General features: G+C 42.2%; 1 protein-coding gene across 1 annotated transcript in view; it reads left to right on the plus strand.

The window, feature by feature from the left end:
* The window catches only part of pappa2 (pappalysin 2), a 146,652-nt gene that overhangs the window by 20,495 nt on the left and 109,768 nt on the right, over positions 1–16,389 (plus strand). The window contains exons 3-5 of the mRNA XM_041803688.1: positions 55–282; positions 429–1,027; positions 14,418–14,566. Coding sequence (XP_041659622.1) covers positions 55–282; positions 429–1,027; positions 14,418–14,566 — 976 coding nt within the window. The remainder of the gene's footprint in view (positions 1–54; positions 283–428; positions 1,028–14,417; positions 14,567–16,389) is intronic.

Here is a 16,389-nt window from a genome sequence, read left to right on the forward strand (position 1 = left end):
AGCATCATTCCTTTATCTCTTCTTCTTTGTTTCTTCTCTTGCCTTACCTCCTAGGTAGGAGAGAGCAGCCTCCAGACAGGTAATCTCTACAGCCCCTTCATGAAGACCTGCAGGACTCTCTTCCTGGGCAGTATCCAGTCAGATCAAGGACAAAGCTTCAGGGGCCATATAGGAGGTGTGGTGTTGTGGGGCTACACCCGCTCTCATGAGGACCTACTGAAGCCACCACCCAAAACCGACAAGAATGGACCGCTCCTGGCAATGTGGGCTGACTTCAGTAAAGTGAGGAGCTAAATTTGATTTCTGAAAATGAAATAAAGTGTTAAGAAGTCAGAAGTACAGAAAATTACAAGTAATTACCAATAACATTTTTTGGCAGTAGTCCCCCAGAAGTTGAAAAATCGTTGGTCTTGGTTTCTATCTTTTAGGTGCATGATCTGTGGATGCCGCACAAAGTTGGCTTCCATCCGACCGTCATCACCACTCCAGTCCCTGAACCAGAACTTGTCTCTGAGTTCCTGCCGCCACCCTGCGGCTTGACAACCTGCGACAACACAGACATCATCTTTGGCTACAACAACAACTGGCAGCTCCGAGCACACAAGCGTATTCGCTACCGGATTGTCAACCTCTCCAATGATGATGGAGAAAACCCAACTGTGTCCCAAGCCCAGATCCAGCTCCAGCACCAGGCTCTGACCGATGCCTTTGGCCCTTACAACATCAGCTTTGATCTGAGTGTCCAATCTGTGAAGAACTCCAGCCTCCGACAGCGATTTATCCTCAGCAACTGTCGGATCGGAAAGATTGGAAACCGGCAATGTGATCCTGAGTGTGACCACCCGAGGACTGGCCATGATGGAGGGGACTGTCTCAGACTGGGACCCTGCTATAACTGGAAGAGGCAGGATGGAGTTTGTAACATGGAGTGTAACAGTATACACTACGACTACGATGATGGAGACTGCTGTGACCCAGATGTCACGGACGTCCTAAAGACCTGCTTCGATCCTGAATCACCTGACAGGTAAGGCTAATACTTCACTGTTTAAGGTGAATTTGGACTCTTTGGACTTTTGAATTCTTTGGAGAAACTGTCTTAAGGAACTAAGAAACTTAAGCAACTCTGTGCTTTAAGGAACTAAGGTCAGCATGTAGTTCTGGGGTGGAAAAGTCCATGCTGTGCAGTGCTGAGTGTTTCTGATTAATTGAGTTCCTCCACTGGGTCCTACTACAGTGTTTTTACAACTTTCTTCTACTTCACCATGAAGTATCCCACATGCCTTTTGGCAAACTTAAGTCCAGATCTAATCTGAGTTTACTTCAATAATAAGATAAGTCTTTATTGTCCCCGAGGGGGGAGTGATTTGCAACAGAAGTCCACACAATCCATACATATCAGAAAAATACATAAAACCCTTCTCAATGGCAAAGTCTAAACTCTGCATGCAGAGCATGCCGAGGGTCTCCCTGGATGGCCTTTGCCTTCTGAGTGGCCCTCACTTGAAAAACATGGCCAAGATCGTACAAGTCGGTGCCAACAATCTTTCTGCAGAGTTTAACTTTTTTTCTCAGGCTGTTTTTGTTAAACAAACTGAGACTACCAAACCAACAGATCGTGGCTTTCTCTTTGCCACTCTCCCATAAAGCTTTGACTGGTCAAGAACTTGGGCAATAGTTGTTGTCTGCAGAGTCTCTCCCATCTCAGCTGCTGAAGCTTTGAACTCCTTCAGAGTAGTCATAGGTATCACGATGGCCTCTGTCACTGGTCTCCTTCTTGTATGGTCACTCATTTTGTGAGGACGGCCTGATCTAGGCAGATTTAGGCATATTTCTTCCATTTCTTGATGATGGATTTAACAGAACTTTGTGGGATGTGGTGCCTGGAAAGGTTTTTGTGTCCATCCCCTGACTTATACTTTTCAATAACCTTTACTCTGAGTTGCTTGGAGTGTTCCTTTTTCTTCATGGTGTAATGGTAGCCTTGGATACTGATTAACCAGTGACTGACCTTCCTATCCTTATACTACAACCACTTGAGACACATTCACTGCACTCAGTTGATCTCCATTTCACTAATTGTGAGACTACTAGCACCAGTTGTCTGGACCTCTGTTGAATTAGGTCAATTATGCCAAATTATATTGACTATGACTAATTAATAAAATCAATAAAAGGGTAAAACAACCAAGGAGGTAAATATTTTTTAAAGACACTGCTGCCCAACTTTCAGTTAAAATAATTAAGAAACCCCCTGTTACCACAGACTCTTTTGCCTTGGAGGGATAGTTGGAGACCCCACAATATATGTGGCACAGTTAGCAATCTAATGTAGACTTTCAAAATAAAAGTCTTCTCAAATATGCCATATTCATTGTGCAACTGCCTAACTTTAAAATGAAATAATTAAGAAATGCAAATAAATAAAATAAATAAATATGATGGTTGCCCCATTTTTGCACTATTTCTTCTAAAGAATTTGCTTTTATCATATGCCAGCATATTACTAGTATTACTGCCTAATTGGAGGTGGTGGTATTTACCCTACATTATTAGTAGTAGCAATACAATTACAGTATATCTGGCTTATAATGTAGGCTATGTTGTCTTTTAAACACGTTTTACCCAGAGATGGGTCATTTGGGTGAGAGGAGAAATGGAAAAAGAGATGAAGAAGTCAGAAAATCTAAATAGTGCGGCAACATTTTTACTGTTTGTGCAAATTTGCTGGCCTTTTTTGCATTTTTTACGGTTTGCAATGAGGCTTATTTGCACAGAATGGGAGCAATTTTGCACATTTTTAAAAAAATATTCCCTAATTCACATGCATGGAAAAGGAACAGGCACTCAGGGCCCTGTCTGTGAAATGCATAGCAGTTTGAATGAACTTTGCATCAGTTCACCCTTTGCACAGCTTTAGCATGCACAAACTCAGCTCAATCATTTTGTGAATTTGGCCATGTATATATCAGAGTACTCTCTACTTCAGCAGAAATGCTTTAAGACCAGCTCAACATTTTCATGAACAAACTGGTACCCTCACTTTGCCCCAGTGGTTTCAGAGACTGAGCTCTGTGAGGCATAGATGGTGGGTTAAGAGGCCAAAGTACACACTTATTTTTACTAAACAAGTCGAGCGGCAGCCCGCTGTCAACCATTTGGTCTGACAGACAGGCTCACGCAGAGCTCCAAATAGCTTGCATGAAGTCTCACCATGAAGTCGTCAGCCCATGGTCTTAAAGACCCAATCCATTATCCAAATAGTGACCACAAGCTTTACACTGGGCCACAGTGAAACAGAACATGAGGACTGGTGTTATTTTTCAAAATGGGGATTTATTGCTTGAGGTGCAGTGTTGACAGAGTGTGAGAGCTGAACATGAGAATGAAATAATGGTTTCTAAACTGAAACAACATATTTTTTCTTTTTACGCTTTGATCAATGACTTCTCAAATGTGAGGATTTGTTATGGAAAGGCTAGATCTGGACCGTGAGATATCCAGCAGGGATGAAATTTCAAGTGGCATCCATCCCACTACGACACTTGAAGTCAGTGAGCTCTTCAGAATGACAAAATATGTCTCACAAATGTTCACATATGGAGACTGCATGGCTGGGTGCTTTATTTTATACACCTGTGTCAACGAGTATGATTGAAACACCTGAGTTATATAATCAACAGGTGTGGCCAAATACTTTTGTCCATATATCCCATGCATTGAGTATGTGAAAACCAAGAATAGACAAAGAATAGATGAACTAAATCCTTCAACACTTTACCCAACCAAACACAAGCTGCCCTTGAATGAGGTATTGACCCTCCACCTGTGTCACTGGGAAGGACCATGACACTCTGGATAGACCGGAATCAGCTCCCACGTTTGTCCATGTGAAACACACTGTTCCCAGAAAACGACACCGTGGTTCGACTCTTCCTTTGGGACACGAGTTAAAGCGAAGTAAAAGTAAAAATGACACAACATTTGACTTGTGTGTGGTCTTATTTCTTGGCAAATGCACATTTTAGAGCGTGTCATAAATAAATATCGACTCACGCAGTCCTGTCGTGACACTGTGAGACAGGCAGGAAAAAATGTGGTTTGGTAGTAGATGTTCTCCCTCTCAGTGTGACCTTGCTACCCTGCAGAGCGGAGATGAACACTGATGAAAAAAGTTGGACTGCAGACAGCTCTCTGCTCTGCTGTTTTGCACTAAAAGGGTTCTGGGCCTTCAGTGTCTATTACATAAAATACTGCATGATTCAATTTTGATTTAATTTCATGGTTGTTGCCTGGAACATTTAGAAGAACAAATGAAAACACATCCACCCCACTAGCTTTCAGTAATAACTGAAATCAGTTTAGTTTATATATGAAAAAGAACCAGAGAGATCTGAGGAATACGTTGAGCCTGATGTAGGGCTGGGGAATAAATTCAGTTCTTATGATCATTTATATTGTTGGAGATCATGTCGATCAGAAATATAGGCTGGTTGCCGATGACACTGTGTAGAGAGGTTCTTTCAAACTGCTGAAGTTTTTAGCTGTGTATGGGTGACAGCCAGAAAACTCTAGAGCTACTTTCAAGTCCTGATAGTGGTGGCATTTTAAGGCAAATATTTCAAAAGCTCACAAAGAAACGGTGTTAAGTATTAAGTGTGTCAGTGTTATTGACCATCTTTGGGAAAAACCATTCAGCTACTTTACTTTGGATGAAATCTAAAAAAAGCATCCAGACCAAAGTGGCAATATTTCTGAAAACTTTCAAACCTACTTTGAGTGCATATTCACCCCTTCAGTCAGTATTTAGTAAAGCTGCAATCACAGCACTGAGTCTGTGTGGATAGGTCTCAACCAGGCTTGCACATCTAGACAATCTAGATCAATTTTACTCCATTCTGTCCAGGGCCGGCTGCTGAGAAGTATCCCCACAACATGATGCTGAACTCTAGTCCAGATTTAATCTGAGTTTTCTTCAACAGTGTCTTTCTCTTTGCCACTCTCCCATAAAGCTTTGACTGGTGAAGAACTTAGGCAACAGTTGTTGTCTGCAGAGTCTCTCCCATCTCAGCTGCTGAAGCTTTGAACTCCTTCAGAGTAGTCATAGGTGTCTTGGGCTGAAAGGCCACTCAGTGAGGAAGAAGCCATTACTCCAAAAGCAACACACAGGGACTAAAACCTTAATTTTGGGAGACATGTCCTGTTGTCTGATGAAACTAAATTGAACTGTTTGGTCATAATGACCATTGTTACATTTGGAGTAAAGAGGCGGAAGCTTGGAGCCTGAGAACACCATCCCAACTGTGAAGAAAGGGGGTGGCAGCATCATGTTGTTGGGGTGTTTTGCTGCAGGATGGACTGGAGCACTTCACAAAATAGATGGCATAATGAGGAAAAAACATGTCGAAATCTTGAAGCAACATCTCAAGACATCCACCAGGAAGTTAAAGCTTGGGTCTTCAAATGGACAATGACCCTAAGCATACCCCCAAACCAGTTACAAAGTGGCTTCAGGATAACAAAGTCAATGTTTTGGAGTGGCCATCACAAAGCTCTGATCTCAATCCTTGAGGAAATTTGTGGGCAGATCTGAAGAGGCGTGTGTGAGCAAGGCAGCCTACAAACCTGACTCAGTTAGACCAGTTCTGTCAGGAGGAAGGGACCAAGCGTCCAGCAAAGGATACCCAAAATGTAACCCAAACCGTACAGTTTAAAGGCAGTGCTACCAAATACTTTGACTGTTTGCTGCACAAAAAGTGGTATTGATTTTTATCAGGACTAAAGAAGTCTCACATTTAATTTGTAGAAGTGTGTAGAAGCCCTGAGTGTAGCAGGACGTCTGCAGAACTTAGTAATATGTGACAGTTAACCTTTTAGCCTGCTAATCGTGCACATCCCTCGAGACAACCATTTATTTCTTTACAGAAAATAATCTGGCTATAGTTATTCAGGTAAAACATGTTGAGCTGTGATTTCGGGTCCATTTTTCCATCCCTAGGCTGATCCTTGCATGTGTTTATAAATCACTGCTCTGGATGTGATCTGGTTTTGTGCAGAGCTCACACTCAGTATGTGTGCTCTTCTAGACTGTGAGGTAACTCCTGCAGTGAATCGTGCCAGAAGTCCTGTCTATAAGCTCCTGACCTTCAGATAAAAACAACATGAACAGCCAATACACAGGAGAGCGGGGTGTCGTAAAAACCGGGCCCAGAGGGCTCACAGTAGTGTAGGTCTTTCTGGAAAGGTCCTGACCTGGGCTTGTTGAGAACGCTCTCATGTGTGAGTACTCTGACGTGCATGTGAGCGTCTGTGTGTCCCTGGATCTGCAGCTTTCTCAGGCAGAGGGAGAATTAATGTGAGGATGACATTTCCCTGGCATTTGTGGAGCTCTGAACCATTTTTATGTTTTGGATCTGGGTTTCTGATATCCACCCCCCTCGCCTGCTTCTCTCTGAGCGCTTGGCCAGGTAGAAGGACCGTGGGACGCTGTATGTGTGCAGCTGCTGCTGGCCGCTACAGACCAGAGGGCTTTTGAAGAAGGCCGCTGTCATGACACAAATGTGTTCTTTAGAGCCAGCACTAAATAGACGTCCAGGTACACTGTAGATCCTGGCTGCAGAATAAAGAGAGGGGGGTGGGTGAAGGGGAAAGACAGGTGGAGAGGGAGTGATGGGGTGGTGGGGGACACTTCGTCTATCAGGGAGGAGACACATTCCCAGATTTACTGACAGTTTCTGGCTCAAAGATGTTAAGAAGTTAGTCAAAAACGTTAGTGCTTTTCAATGCCATGTGCTTTAAATGATACCTTATTTTTTACATTCAACAACCACCATGACTGCTCTTCATAACAACTCCTCTCCACACTGAGACTATGATATAAACTAAAAATGTGTGCCCCTGGCCTGTCCACAATCCCTTAAAGAATCAGACAACCCCCCCCCCTTTCTCCACCTTTCAGAAAATGTGTGCTAAAACAAGCCATTCTCAGATTTTCCCCTCATGATGTCATGTGGGGAGTTAGCCACTCCCCCACTTTCAGTTGGCCCTCCCACTCAGAAGGAAGATCTGCCCTCCTCTGATCCTCCTCTCAGCTGAGGATCTGGGGTGCGTTCGAAAAGTCCATTTTGCCTAGGAAGGTTCCCAACTGAGTGAATTGACCTGGAAGCATTTTAGTGTCGGCCAGGATGAAGGCTGTTCGAGTTCTCCAACTGAAAAGGAAAGGAGCTTCATTATTTCCTTTATTATCTCCTTTAGCCTAGGAAACACTGGAGCATCCTTTACCAAAGGAGAGATGAAAAGACGACCCACAATAATTTGTGTAAACTTCATTTAAAGTGACGCACCTGTTGACCGCTCATCAGAACAAGTGAATAACTTGACTGTAACTTTACTAGCGCTGATTAAAACCGTAAAATTCAGTCAAACTTATAATCCATGTGATAAACAGAAGGCAGTAGGGATAAACAGAGGAATATTACAGACATGAAAACTTTGTCATTCAACTTATGATCACGATTTCATTTCTTCTCATTTCCATTTTATTCAAACAGTAAACTGATCAGTCAGTATTTTAAACTGTATTTGTTTTGCTATTTTGAAATTTTAAAGTAAATGTGATAAACGTTTGTAAATCACAACCAATTAAAGTGATGAAGTCGGCATGTTGCTATATTGTGAATATTAGGCTATATCTATCATCATAATTAAGCAGGGAAGACGCGGTTTATAGAGCTTTTCACATGACGAGCTGAAAGAAAGACAGAACTAGAGTAGACTAATTAACAAAGATGAGAAAATTAAAGAAAAAATGGATAGGTAGGGAATAAGGCAAAACCGTTTTGTTGTGAAATAAAAAGACTTGAACATTATTCATCCTGTTGACTTAGCAGAAAGTTCAGATTAAGAGAAAAGTTTCTGCTGTTCTGGATGTTTACAGTCACAGTTCCTCTTCCTGAAGAAACTTTGGCATATAAAAATCTTAATGAGCACAGATTTATCTCTGACTTTTTCACGTTTCATTTGCAGCATACCCACCGAGTGGTAGATGCGAATTTTATAGTCCATCAGCGTTAAATTGTAGTTTTTACACAAAAAACACACGTCACGTCCGTAACATCCGCCTAGAGAAAGTGCAGTCGGATTCCTTAATCACCACAGTTCTCCTTTCCTATCCTCTTACTCCCACCTTTCCTTAACCCTGAGATGTTTTCTGTCGGGGTTAAAGAAAAGTGAATAGGAAAGGACTTAGGAGGTAATTTTTTTGACTTTTCGAACGCACCCCAGGAGAGGAGGTTCAGGAGAGCCACATCCATTTCCTGAGAGGGGCAGAGTCAGAAAGCTCTGTAACATTTAAAGCTGCAGACACAGAAGCAGCTCATTCTGAGCAGGGATGAAACAGAGGGATTTTTAGACATGTAAAGATCCCGTACTGGAGAGTTTTTCAGCAACAAACTTCACACACATGTTTTGGGGACCTCTGAGACCAATATAAACTTGTCTTAATAGAGTAAAGTATGTGACCTTTAATCTCACTATTTATTTATCTGTTAATACTTATCTGAAAAAAATAAAAGCTGCACTGGCTGAGATCTTAAAGATCAGATAAAGATGGATGAGTCTCTATCTGTAAGCACAGTGAATAGCTCAGATAATGAGATCAGATAATATTACCGTAAACAGGATGAAATGCTCCTCAGGCACCAGGATGACCATGCTGTGTGAGGTTATTGTTAGCTGTGGAGGCTAATGGTAATAACAGCCTAACATGGTTTAGAAAGAAAAACATTTTAAATCAGTGCTCTACATGTTTTTATACTTTATGGTTTGTGGAAAGGTTTAAATAAATACTCTACTGATCTGGAGCTTGTCAAGGGCTGTCATGTTGTCTCTCTGCTGCTGGACGACTCCTGCTCAGAAGAGGAGTCTGCTCTGAAACTAGCTGTGACCTGGCTTAGTATATGCCGTTTCAAACATGAGGATCTTACTTTTAGCTCCTAAGCACAGTGTCTAGGATCCACTGTTTGTATAAGATTTGACTTGATTCTCAAAATTTCAACTTTAATCTTGAAACTGTATTTCAACTTTATTCTCAACATTTCGACTCTCTTCTTGTCAGAACCCCAGGGGGAGAAGTCCTCAGACCCCCTGTAGTGGTTGGAGCTGTGTTCTAATTGTCCCTCTAATTTGGTCTTCTTATCTTTCCATGGTGTAGAAAGTTGATGCATGATCGTGGAATAAAAGTCTAATTTCAACAACACAGACACATGGAGCGTGTGACCCCACGCTGTTTGCTCAGCTGAGTAGTTTGAGTGCATTTTGCGGCAGTTACCCTGGATTTCCCCTCTATATGTGCTCTGTGGATCTGGTCTTTTTTGCCATTTTTGTAAATGAATAACACGCAAAAAGCCGCACTATTCTTCAGTGGATCTACCCCTTTATATATAAACCAGGCTTAGTCAGTTAGTGGCCTGGGGGCCACATGTGGCCCAGGACCAACCCCCAGGTGGCCCAGTCTGTGGTCATGCCAGAGATGCAGAGGGCAACCTGTTTTGCACATTTTCATAAATTCCCACAGTATTTCAGACTGTGAATGCAACACTCTGCGTAGCCTAGCAGCAGCCTACCTACAATGCACTGCATTGTTTTGGCTAGTGATGCTGACAGAAGTAGCCCCAAAATACAGAGTGTAAAACATGTCCTTTTCAACTGAAGCTACAACTGTGCAGATTTAGTTTTTATGCACTTTAAAGGGATACTTCAACATTTTGGCAAATTTGCCCATTGCCATAATTCCTATAGTCTTAGTTATAGGTTCGTTACCTTTAGTTGTCGGTGCAAGCTATTTTTAGATGGACAAGTTGTGACCTGTACATACACCACGCTATGAAATAATCATGGAATATTACGAGACGGAGATGTTTTAAAGCTAAATGCAAAGCCGGAGCTACACTCCAGACATGGCTGCTGCACTGTGTCACTCCGCCCAGTGGTTTACTCAAGAAATAGTTCCGAGTATTTGCTTCATGTGTCGTAATGTTACATAATTATACGTTATTATTTCATAGCGTGGTGAATGTGCAGGTCACAGTTGTCCACGAGAGCGTTTTGGAGCTGTGGATTGTGTATTTGATGAATTTGATGAGGGAAAGCTGAAATACTGTAAGACTCCATAGAGTTGGCACAGCAGCTCCCAACTCAGCAGCGCCGATCTAAAAATAACTATCGCGGCATAGTTTGAATCGATGTGAAAATCGCCCCAAGTTTGTGTCAGTAAACTAGTCTGTCATTGGCTCATGCAAGTTGAGGTGGTGCTGATTGATTGACAGATCTGTCAGCTATTCATTGTGCTTACAGGATGGAGACTCTTCCAAGCAGACGAACTGCAATTGGTAACTCGGAATAATTTCACATGCTACAGCGCAGCTCTTGCAAATGCCTAGTTCTGTGAGTGTGTCGGAGGTGCATGCATCTCACAATATAGCCAAAATGGTGAATATCGGCCCTGAAAATAAGTCAGGGTAAAAAGCATTTGACTGTTGCTCTGTATACCCGTGTTCTTCATGCATTACACCGCTGATCATAATGAAATTAGTGATCTCCAGCTCTAGCGCTGAGTCTAAAATGTGTTAAAAAGCTGCTGGTGTGTTTCAGGATTTAAAGCAGCAGCCCTTGTCAATGATAATATTGAAAATGGAGACACATCAACAGTTTTACACGATGACAGTGCTAGTGCTGACACCGCTGTTGATTCACACACTATTTGATTTGCCCACAAATGGTTATTTTGTTAAATCATAATCACTGTTTTCACTTCAATCATGTTGAGCCATTTATTTTCTGCCAGCTTGGCCATCAACTTCCACCGAGGCATCCTCTGCGTCTCAGAAGTTGAGGAGTCAACTCTTTAGCGGTCAACTTTCTGTCACTTGTAATTGCACGGCCTGAGTTGATGGATGCTGCATGCAGCCTCAGCTGAACTCGGCGTCAGTAATGTAGCGAGCGCAGGGTTTCCCTGAAGCATCTTAAATCTTCAACCTCATTTAGCCAGGCAGGGTGCCTGAGAAAACACATCCTTATTTACAGTACAACACATGGAGGGATAGCATTAGGGGGAGGATTACACACATGCTGGGCTCTTGGCTGCTGAGCTACACCTCTGGACCAATTTAGAGGTGAAGTTCCTCCCTTAATGGTGTTCTGACTCTACTGTAAGGGAGGATGGGGATTATAGGGTACATATTTCATCCACCTTAATTCTCCCCTGATGAAATCGGAGACCTTATAGACCCAAGACGAGCTGTATATCCCTCAGACTGTTGGAACAATCAACAAACACTGAGCCAAAGCTGAAAAGTAGCTTTAATGAACAATTATTTATATCATATACATGGTTATTTCCCTCTTAGACTAATAAATGTCTTCATACGAGTCATCATACTCCTCAGCTTTACATCAACTCAACACAAATCCTCCAAACTGTTGAAGTTACTTAGAGTAACTGAGGTAAAAGTTAAAGTACGGCTTTATTAATAACCACTCAGCTCAACAGCTGCTCTTCATCAGCCACATTAAACCTTAACTCCCTTTGTATGAAATACAACATAAAACAATAATCCATAACCTTATAAACATTGAAATCACTTTGATCCTAAGCTTAACCTCAGGGAAGAATAGAAAACACTCAGCCAAGGTCACACATTAACTGTACCTTAATGCATTTTCTTAAATATGGCCTGAATTGAACCATGCACCAGTGGATAAAGAGTTAATACCCTGCACAAAGAGCAGATCTAAAGGAGAACATCCACCATACAGAGACATGGTCTCACACACAGACGGATTCTTTGTCCACCTAACATTCCCACGTCTCCCAAAAAACACACATGAAGCTCAGCTGAAAGCCTTAAAATGATTTCCACAGCCAGAGAGACCCCACTTCAAGCCTCTCGTTCCCACCGAGGCCCAACAGTAACACTGTAGGTGCGACTGCTTTCCAGCTAAGAAGGCAAAATGACACGTGACATCACTGCAAGGAAAAATAAAGTTGGCTTCACACATCAGAAGGCCTTCTGGGTGATTAATCACGGTGGGCAGGGTGGGTATGCAGGGGGGACAGTGGTTTAAGCATCCTGACCAAATCAAACAATCAGGAACTACATGAGGGCAAAGACCGTCTGCTAAAGAGTTAAGCGACATAGAAACAGCGAGTCCCTCTTCTCCAGCCTTTGTTGCATCACCTTAAGTATAAGGTATAAGGAAAATATTTAAGTGTGTTTTCACGTTAGGCATGATTGTTTAGTTTAGCGGTTGTGTACTCTCTTTCTTGCGTTGTGTGATGAATCAGGCAAACACTCCTTCTCAGAGAAGCCCAGTGAGCCGGCTCAAATTTGGGTGAATTCAGTTTGAAATTCCTCATTCCTGTTCAAAATGGTAAAACGTGGAGAGCTCACTGAAAATGAAAGTCTGCATTAAAGCACTTCATGATGCTGGATGGTCTCTGAAACAAATATGACAGGTGGTCTAATAAATTGGTTAAGCACTGTATATATGAATTAAGTGAAATGTGTACCTGATAAAACAGAAGCATATATGGTCTTTTACAGCCACTCTTCAAGAAATAAGCTCCAACATTGCCAAAAAATAGAAACAAATAATTGAGCTAACTGTTAGCTACGCCACACCACTGTGATCAGAAGTTACATTTTAGCTAGCAAAACACAACATGTGGTGAGCTTAAATGACTCATAAACATAGTAATATAATCACAGAAAAGTTTTACAGTAATTTCGGAGATTCTCTCAAACATGTTAAATGGAAAAATATTACTTTATCAAGAAAAACAAACTTTTTCTGTAGTGTTTAAGCGGAGCTTATTTACACATAACTTACCACAGAGACATATGGTGCAGACTGGCAAAAATACACGAGCTGCACCTCTCAAGCCTGCACGGGCACCAGCAGAGGGCGCTCATGTTACACAGAGTCCCCATGGACACCCATTAGAATCAACCATAAACAGCACCCAAACAGTTGATAGAGTAAAATAAGGAGATTTTATCCCAAGTGATGGCAAATGGAGTCTTTAACTCCTTTACATTTGTACAAGGCCTAAATGCAAATGCAGATTTACATGCAGTTCATTCAGAAAGTATTCAGACTCATGCCACATTTTTCAGTGTTATGTTGCTACAGTTATCTAAATTATTTTTTTCTTGCATTAATCAAGCCATCCAAACGTACCTGGCCTTATGTGAAAAAGTCATTGCCCACTGTGTTAAAGGTAACATATTTTACCCCTTTACGAAAAGTTTATATTGGTCTCAGAGGTCCCCAAAAAATGTCTATGAAGTCTGTTGGATAGGTATTTGTATGTCAAAACCCCCCACTGTTTCAGCCCTGCTCAGAATGAGCTGTTTCTGTGACTGTGGCTTTAAATATTTCTGATCTGTCTGACTCCACCCCTCTCAGGAAATGGATGTGGATTAATGGATGTGGCTGCCAGCTAGGAGGAGGATCAGGAGAGGAGGGTGGAGCCCCGCCCTCCGAACCTGGCGGCGGGGCTAACTCCCCACATGACATCATGAGGGAAAAAATCTGAAAACGGCTTGTTTCAGAGGTGGAGAAAGAAAAGAGGGGAGGGCTTTAAATGTTTCTGAGCTTTCTGACCCCACCACTGACTCCGCCGCTCTCAGGAAATGGCTATGGCTTAATGGATATGACTCTCCTGAGGATCAGGGCGGTGCTTACTCCCCACATGCCATCATGAAGGAAAAATCTGATAGCAGCTTTTTTCAGCAAACATTTTTCTAAAAGCTGGAGGAAGGGGGGGGGGGCGGTTTGATTCTTGGGCAGATTGTATACAGGCCCGGTGCACATATTTTGTTAGAAAAGCCTGAAAAAGAGTATTTTATATGGCCCTTTAAATCATGAATTAACTGGGATTAATCACCTTTTTTTGAAAGCTGAGTTCAATTTCTCTAGCCACACTCAGGCCTGATTTCCGCCAGATCTGTTAAATCCAGAAATCTCTTAAAAAGAACCTGGCAGACAAAGTGAAGTAGGCTTAAGGATCTCAAAAATCATGGTGTCATCTACAGAAATTCAAGAACAGACGACAAACAAAGTCACTGACATCTATCAGTCTGGAAAGGTTTTCAAAAAAATGTCCAAGACTTTCCCAGCAAACCATTGTGAGAGCCATTATCCACAAATGGAGAAAACTTGAAGTGGTGAACCCTCCCAGGAGTGGCAGCCTACCACAATAACTCCAAAAGAGCATTAACGACTCATCCAGGAGGTCACTAAAGAACCCAGAGCAACACCTAAAGACCTATATGTTGACTGAGTTATTTATAAACTTTAAAGCATATTCAGCCAGTATTGTTTGTCCCCATGTTTTCTATCTCTTTTTTCTACAGAGCCTACATGAGCGTGAAGGAGTTAAAGGAGGAGCTACAGCTAAGCGGCACAGACACTCTCAATGTTTTCTTTGCAAGTAACTCAGTGCGTGAAGAGCTGGCAGGAGCTGCAACCTGGCCGTGGGCAAAGGAGGCTCTCACCCACCAAGGTACAGTCCCATTAACTACTGCATATTATACTGAGTGTTGTCTTTACCTCCGCCAGCTTTCGCCCTCTCTCTTTGGAAATCTCCAAACGAAATGTGGAGAGCAATTAGAGCTGTTAAGAGATTTTCCCGGCACAGTGCGTCTTTCCTCTTCTAATCATTAGTAACCTTTCCACTGGAAAACACAAATGAACCCAGCAAACAAACGGCAGTGTTGGTTCTTTACCACTGTTAAAATCATTACCCACTACCAGCTGTGATTTATTTGTTTTTTTATTTATACACCATGGCTTCAGTGGAAGTATTTGTCCTTTAAAGATCTCAGTGGAAGAAGTTGTGAAATGCTTGTACTTATCAGACTTTTGGTTCAGGTCAGCTGGAGTTGGGTTCATATTCTGGTGAAGAGAAAGCTAACAACATTCATCCTACACGGTCGGCTTTAAAGATTCGAAGGTTATTACAGTGATATTGAGTAGTTTTGTCATTGTTAATTGCAGCAGACAGGATGATCTCAAATTACTGTGCACATAAAATAGATGCAAATGACATATTAGTCCCATTCTGACATCTGGTTTTAACGGCTTATGGAGAGAAAAATCTGGTTCTGGGCCTCAACATTTCAATCAAATCTGCATTTTTTTGTCACCCCTTATTAAGAAAAAAATCAAAAAAGGAATTGTAAATCTGGCTGCACAGCGGCACAGGGGTAAGTGCTGTCGCCGCACAGCAAGAAGGTCGCTTCCCGGTCAGGCCCTGTGCTGAGTTTGTGTATTCTCCCTGTGCATGTGTGGGTGCTCTCCGGGTACTCTGGCTTTGTCCCACCACCAAAAACATGCTCCTTAGGTTAATTGGTGACTCTAAATTGGCTGTAGGTGCGAAAGTGAGCGTGCCTGGTTGTCTGTCTCTACATGTTAGCCCTGCAATTGACTGGCAACCAGTTCAGGGTGTACCCTGCCTCTTGTCCAATGACAGCTGGGATAGGCTTCAGCCCCCCCTTGACCCCCAACGGGATAAGCGGTATAGGAAATGAAGGGATGAAGGGAATTGTAAATCTCCTTTTTTGGCTGTTAGAGTCTACACTAGTAGTAAACTAACATGTGAAAGGAGATCTAAGGGGAATAGAAGGACTCACCACATGCTTATTGTGCAATGCAACTTCGGCTGTGCTCCTCTGCCTCAGTGTATCTGAACAGGAAAGAACATGTGAATAAGCTAAAACAACACTAAAGTGAGCGATTTTGACCAGAGTGATGATGACATGCAGTTTACTGTGAATACTTTGATTATACTTTGATGAGCCGGAGTACTCAGAGGAACTTTTGCTGATGGAGAATCTACTGAGAGAAACTTTAGTGTTGACTTTTTAGCAGGAGAAATCCTGAGTTACCTGCTGGTGTAAGTGTGGAAACTGTGAGTCCATCTCCATGAAAGCTACTGCTGTAACAAGTAGGACTTCACAAACACTTCTTCAGGACAATTCTGATCAAGCATAGTGGCTCACAGGTGCCTGCAGCCTGCATCACTACCAATTCCCTGCCTTATTGAACGAAGGTATTTTACTGACCTTCTACAACTTTCTGATGATAAATTGGAAATACAGACAGCAAACACTGGATAATATGTCACTACTGTTGCCAAGTACCTTATACAACCCACCAAGATTCATCCAAGCATTACTCATGGCTGCATTTTGTTCATAATGTAGATAAGTTTTTAATGGGCTTTCAGTTCCAGTTTGTTGTCTTTACTTAATATTAGGGCTGTGAAGCCATGCTGTTGTGATGGATGTGGTATGTGGTTCAGAGTTGACCTGCTGAAATAGTCAA

This window comes from Cheilinus undulatus, linkage group 13 (genome assembly GCF_018320785.1).
Source record: "Cheilinus undulatus linkage group 13, ASM1832078v1, whole genome shotgun sequence".
NCBI classification, from domain to species: domain Eukaryota; kingdom Metazoa; phylum Chordata; class Actinopteri; order Labriformes; family Labridae; genus Cheilinus; species Cheilinus undulatus.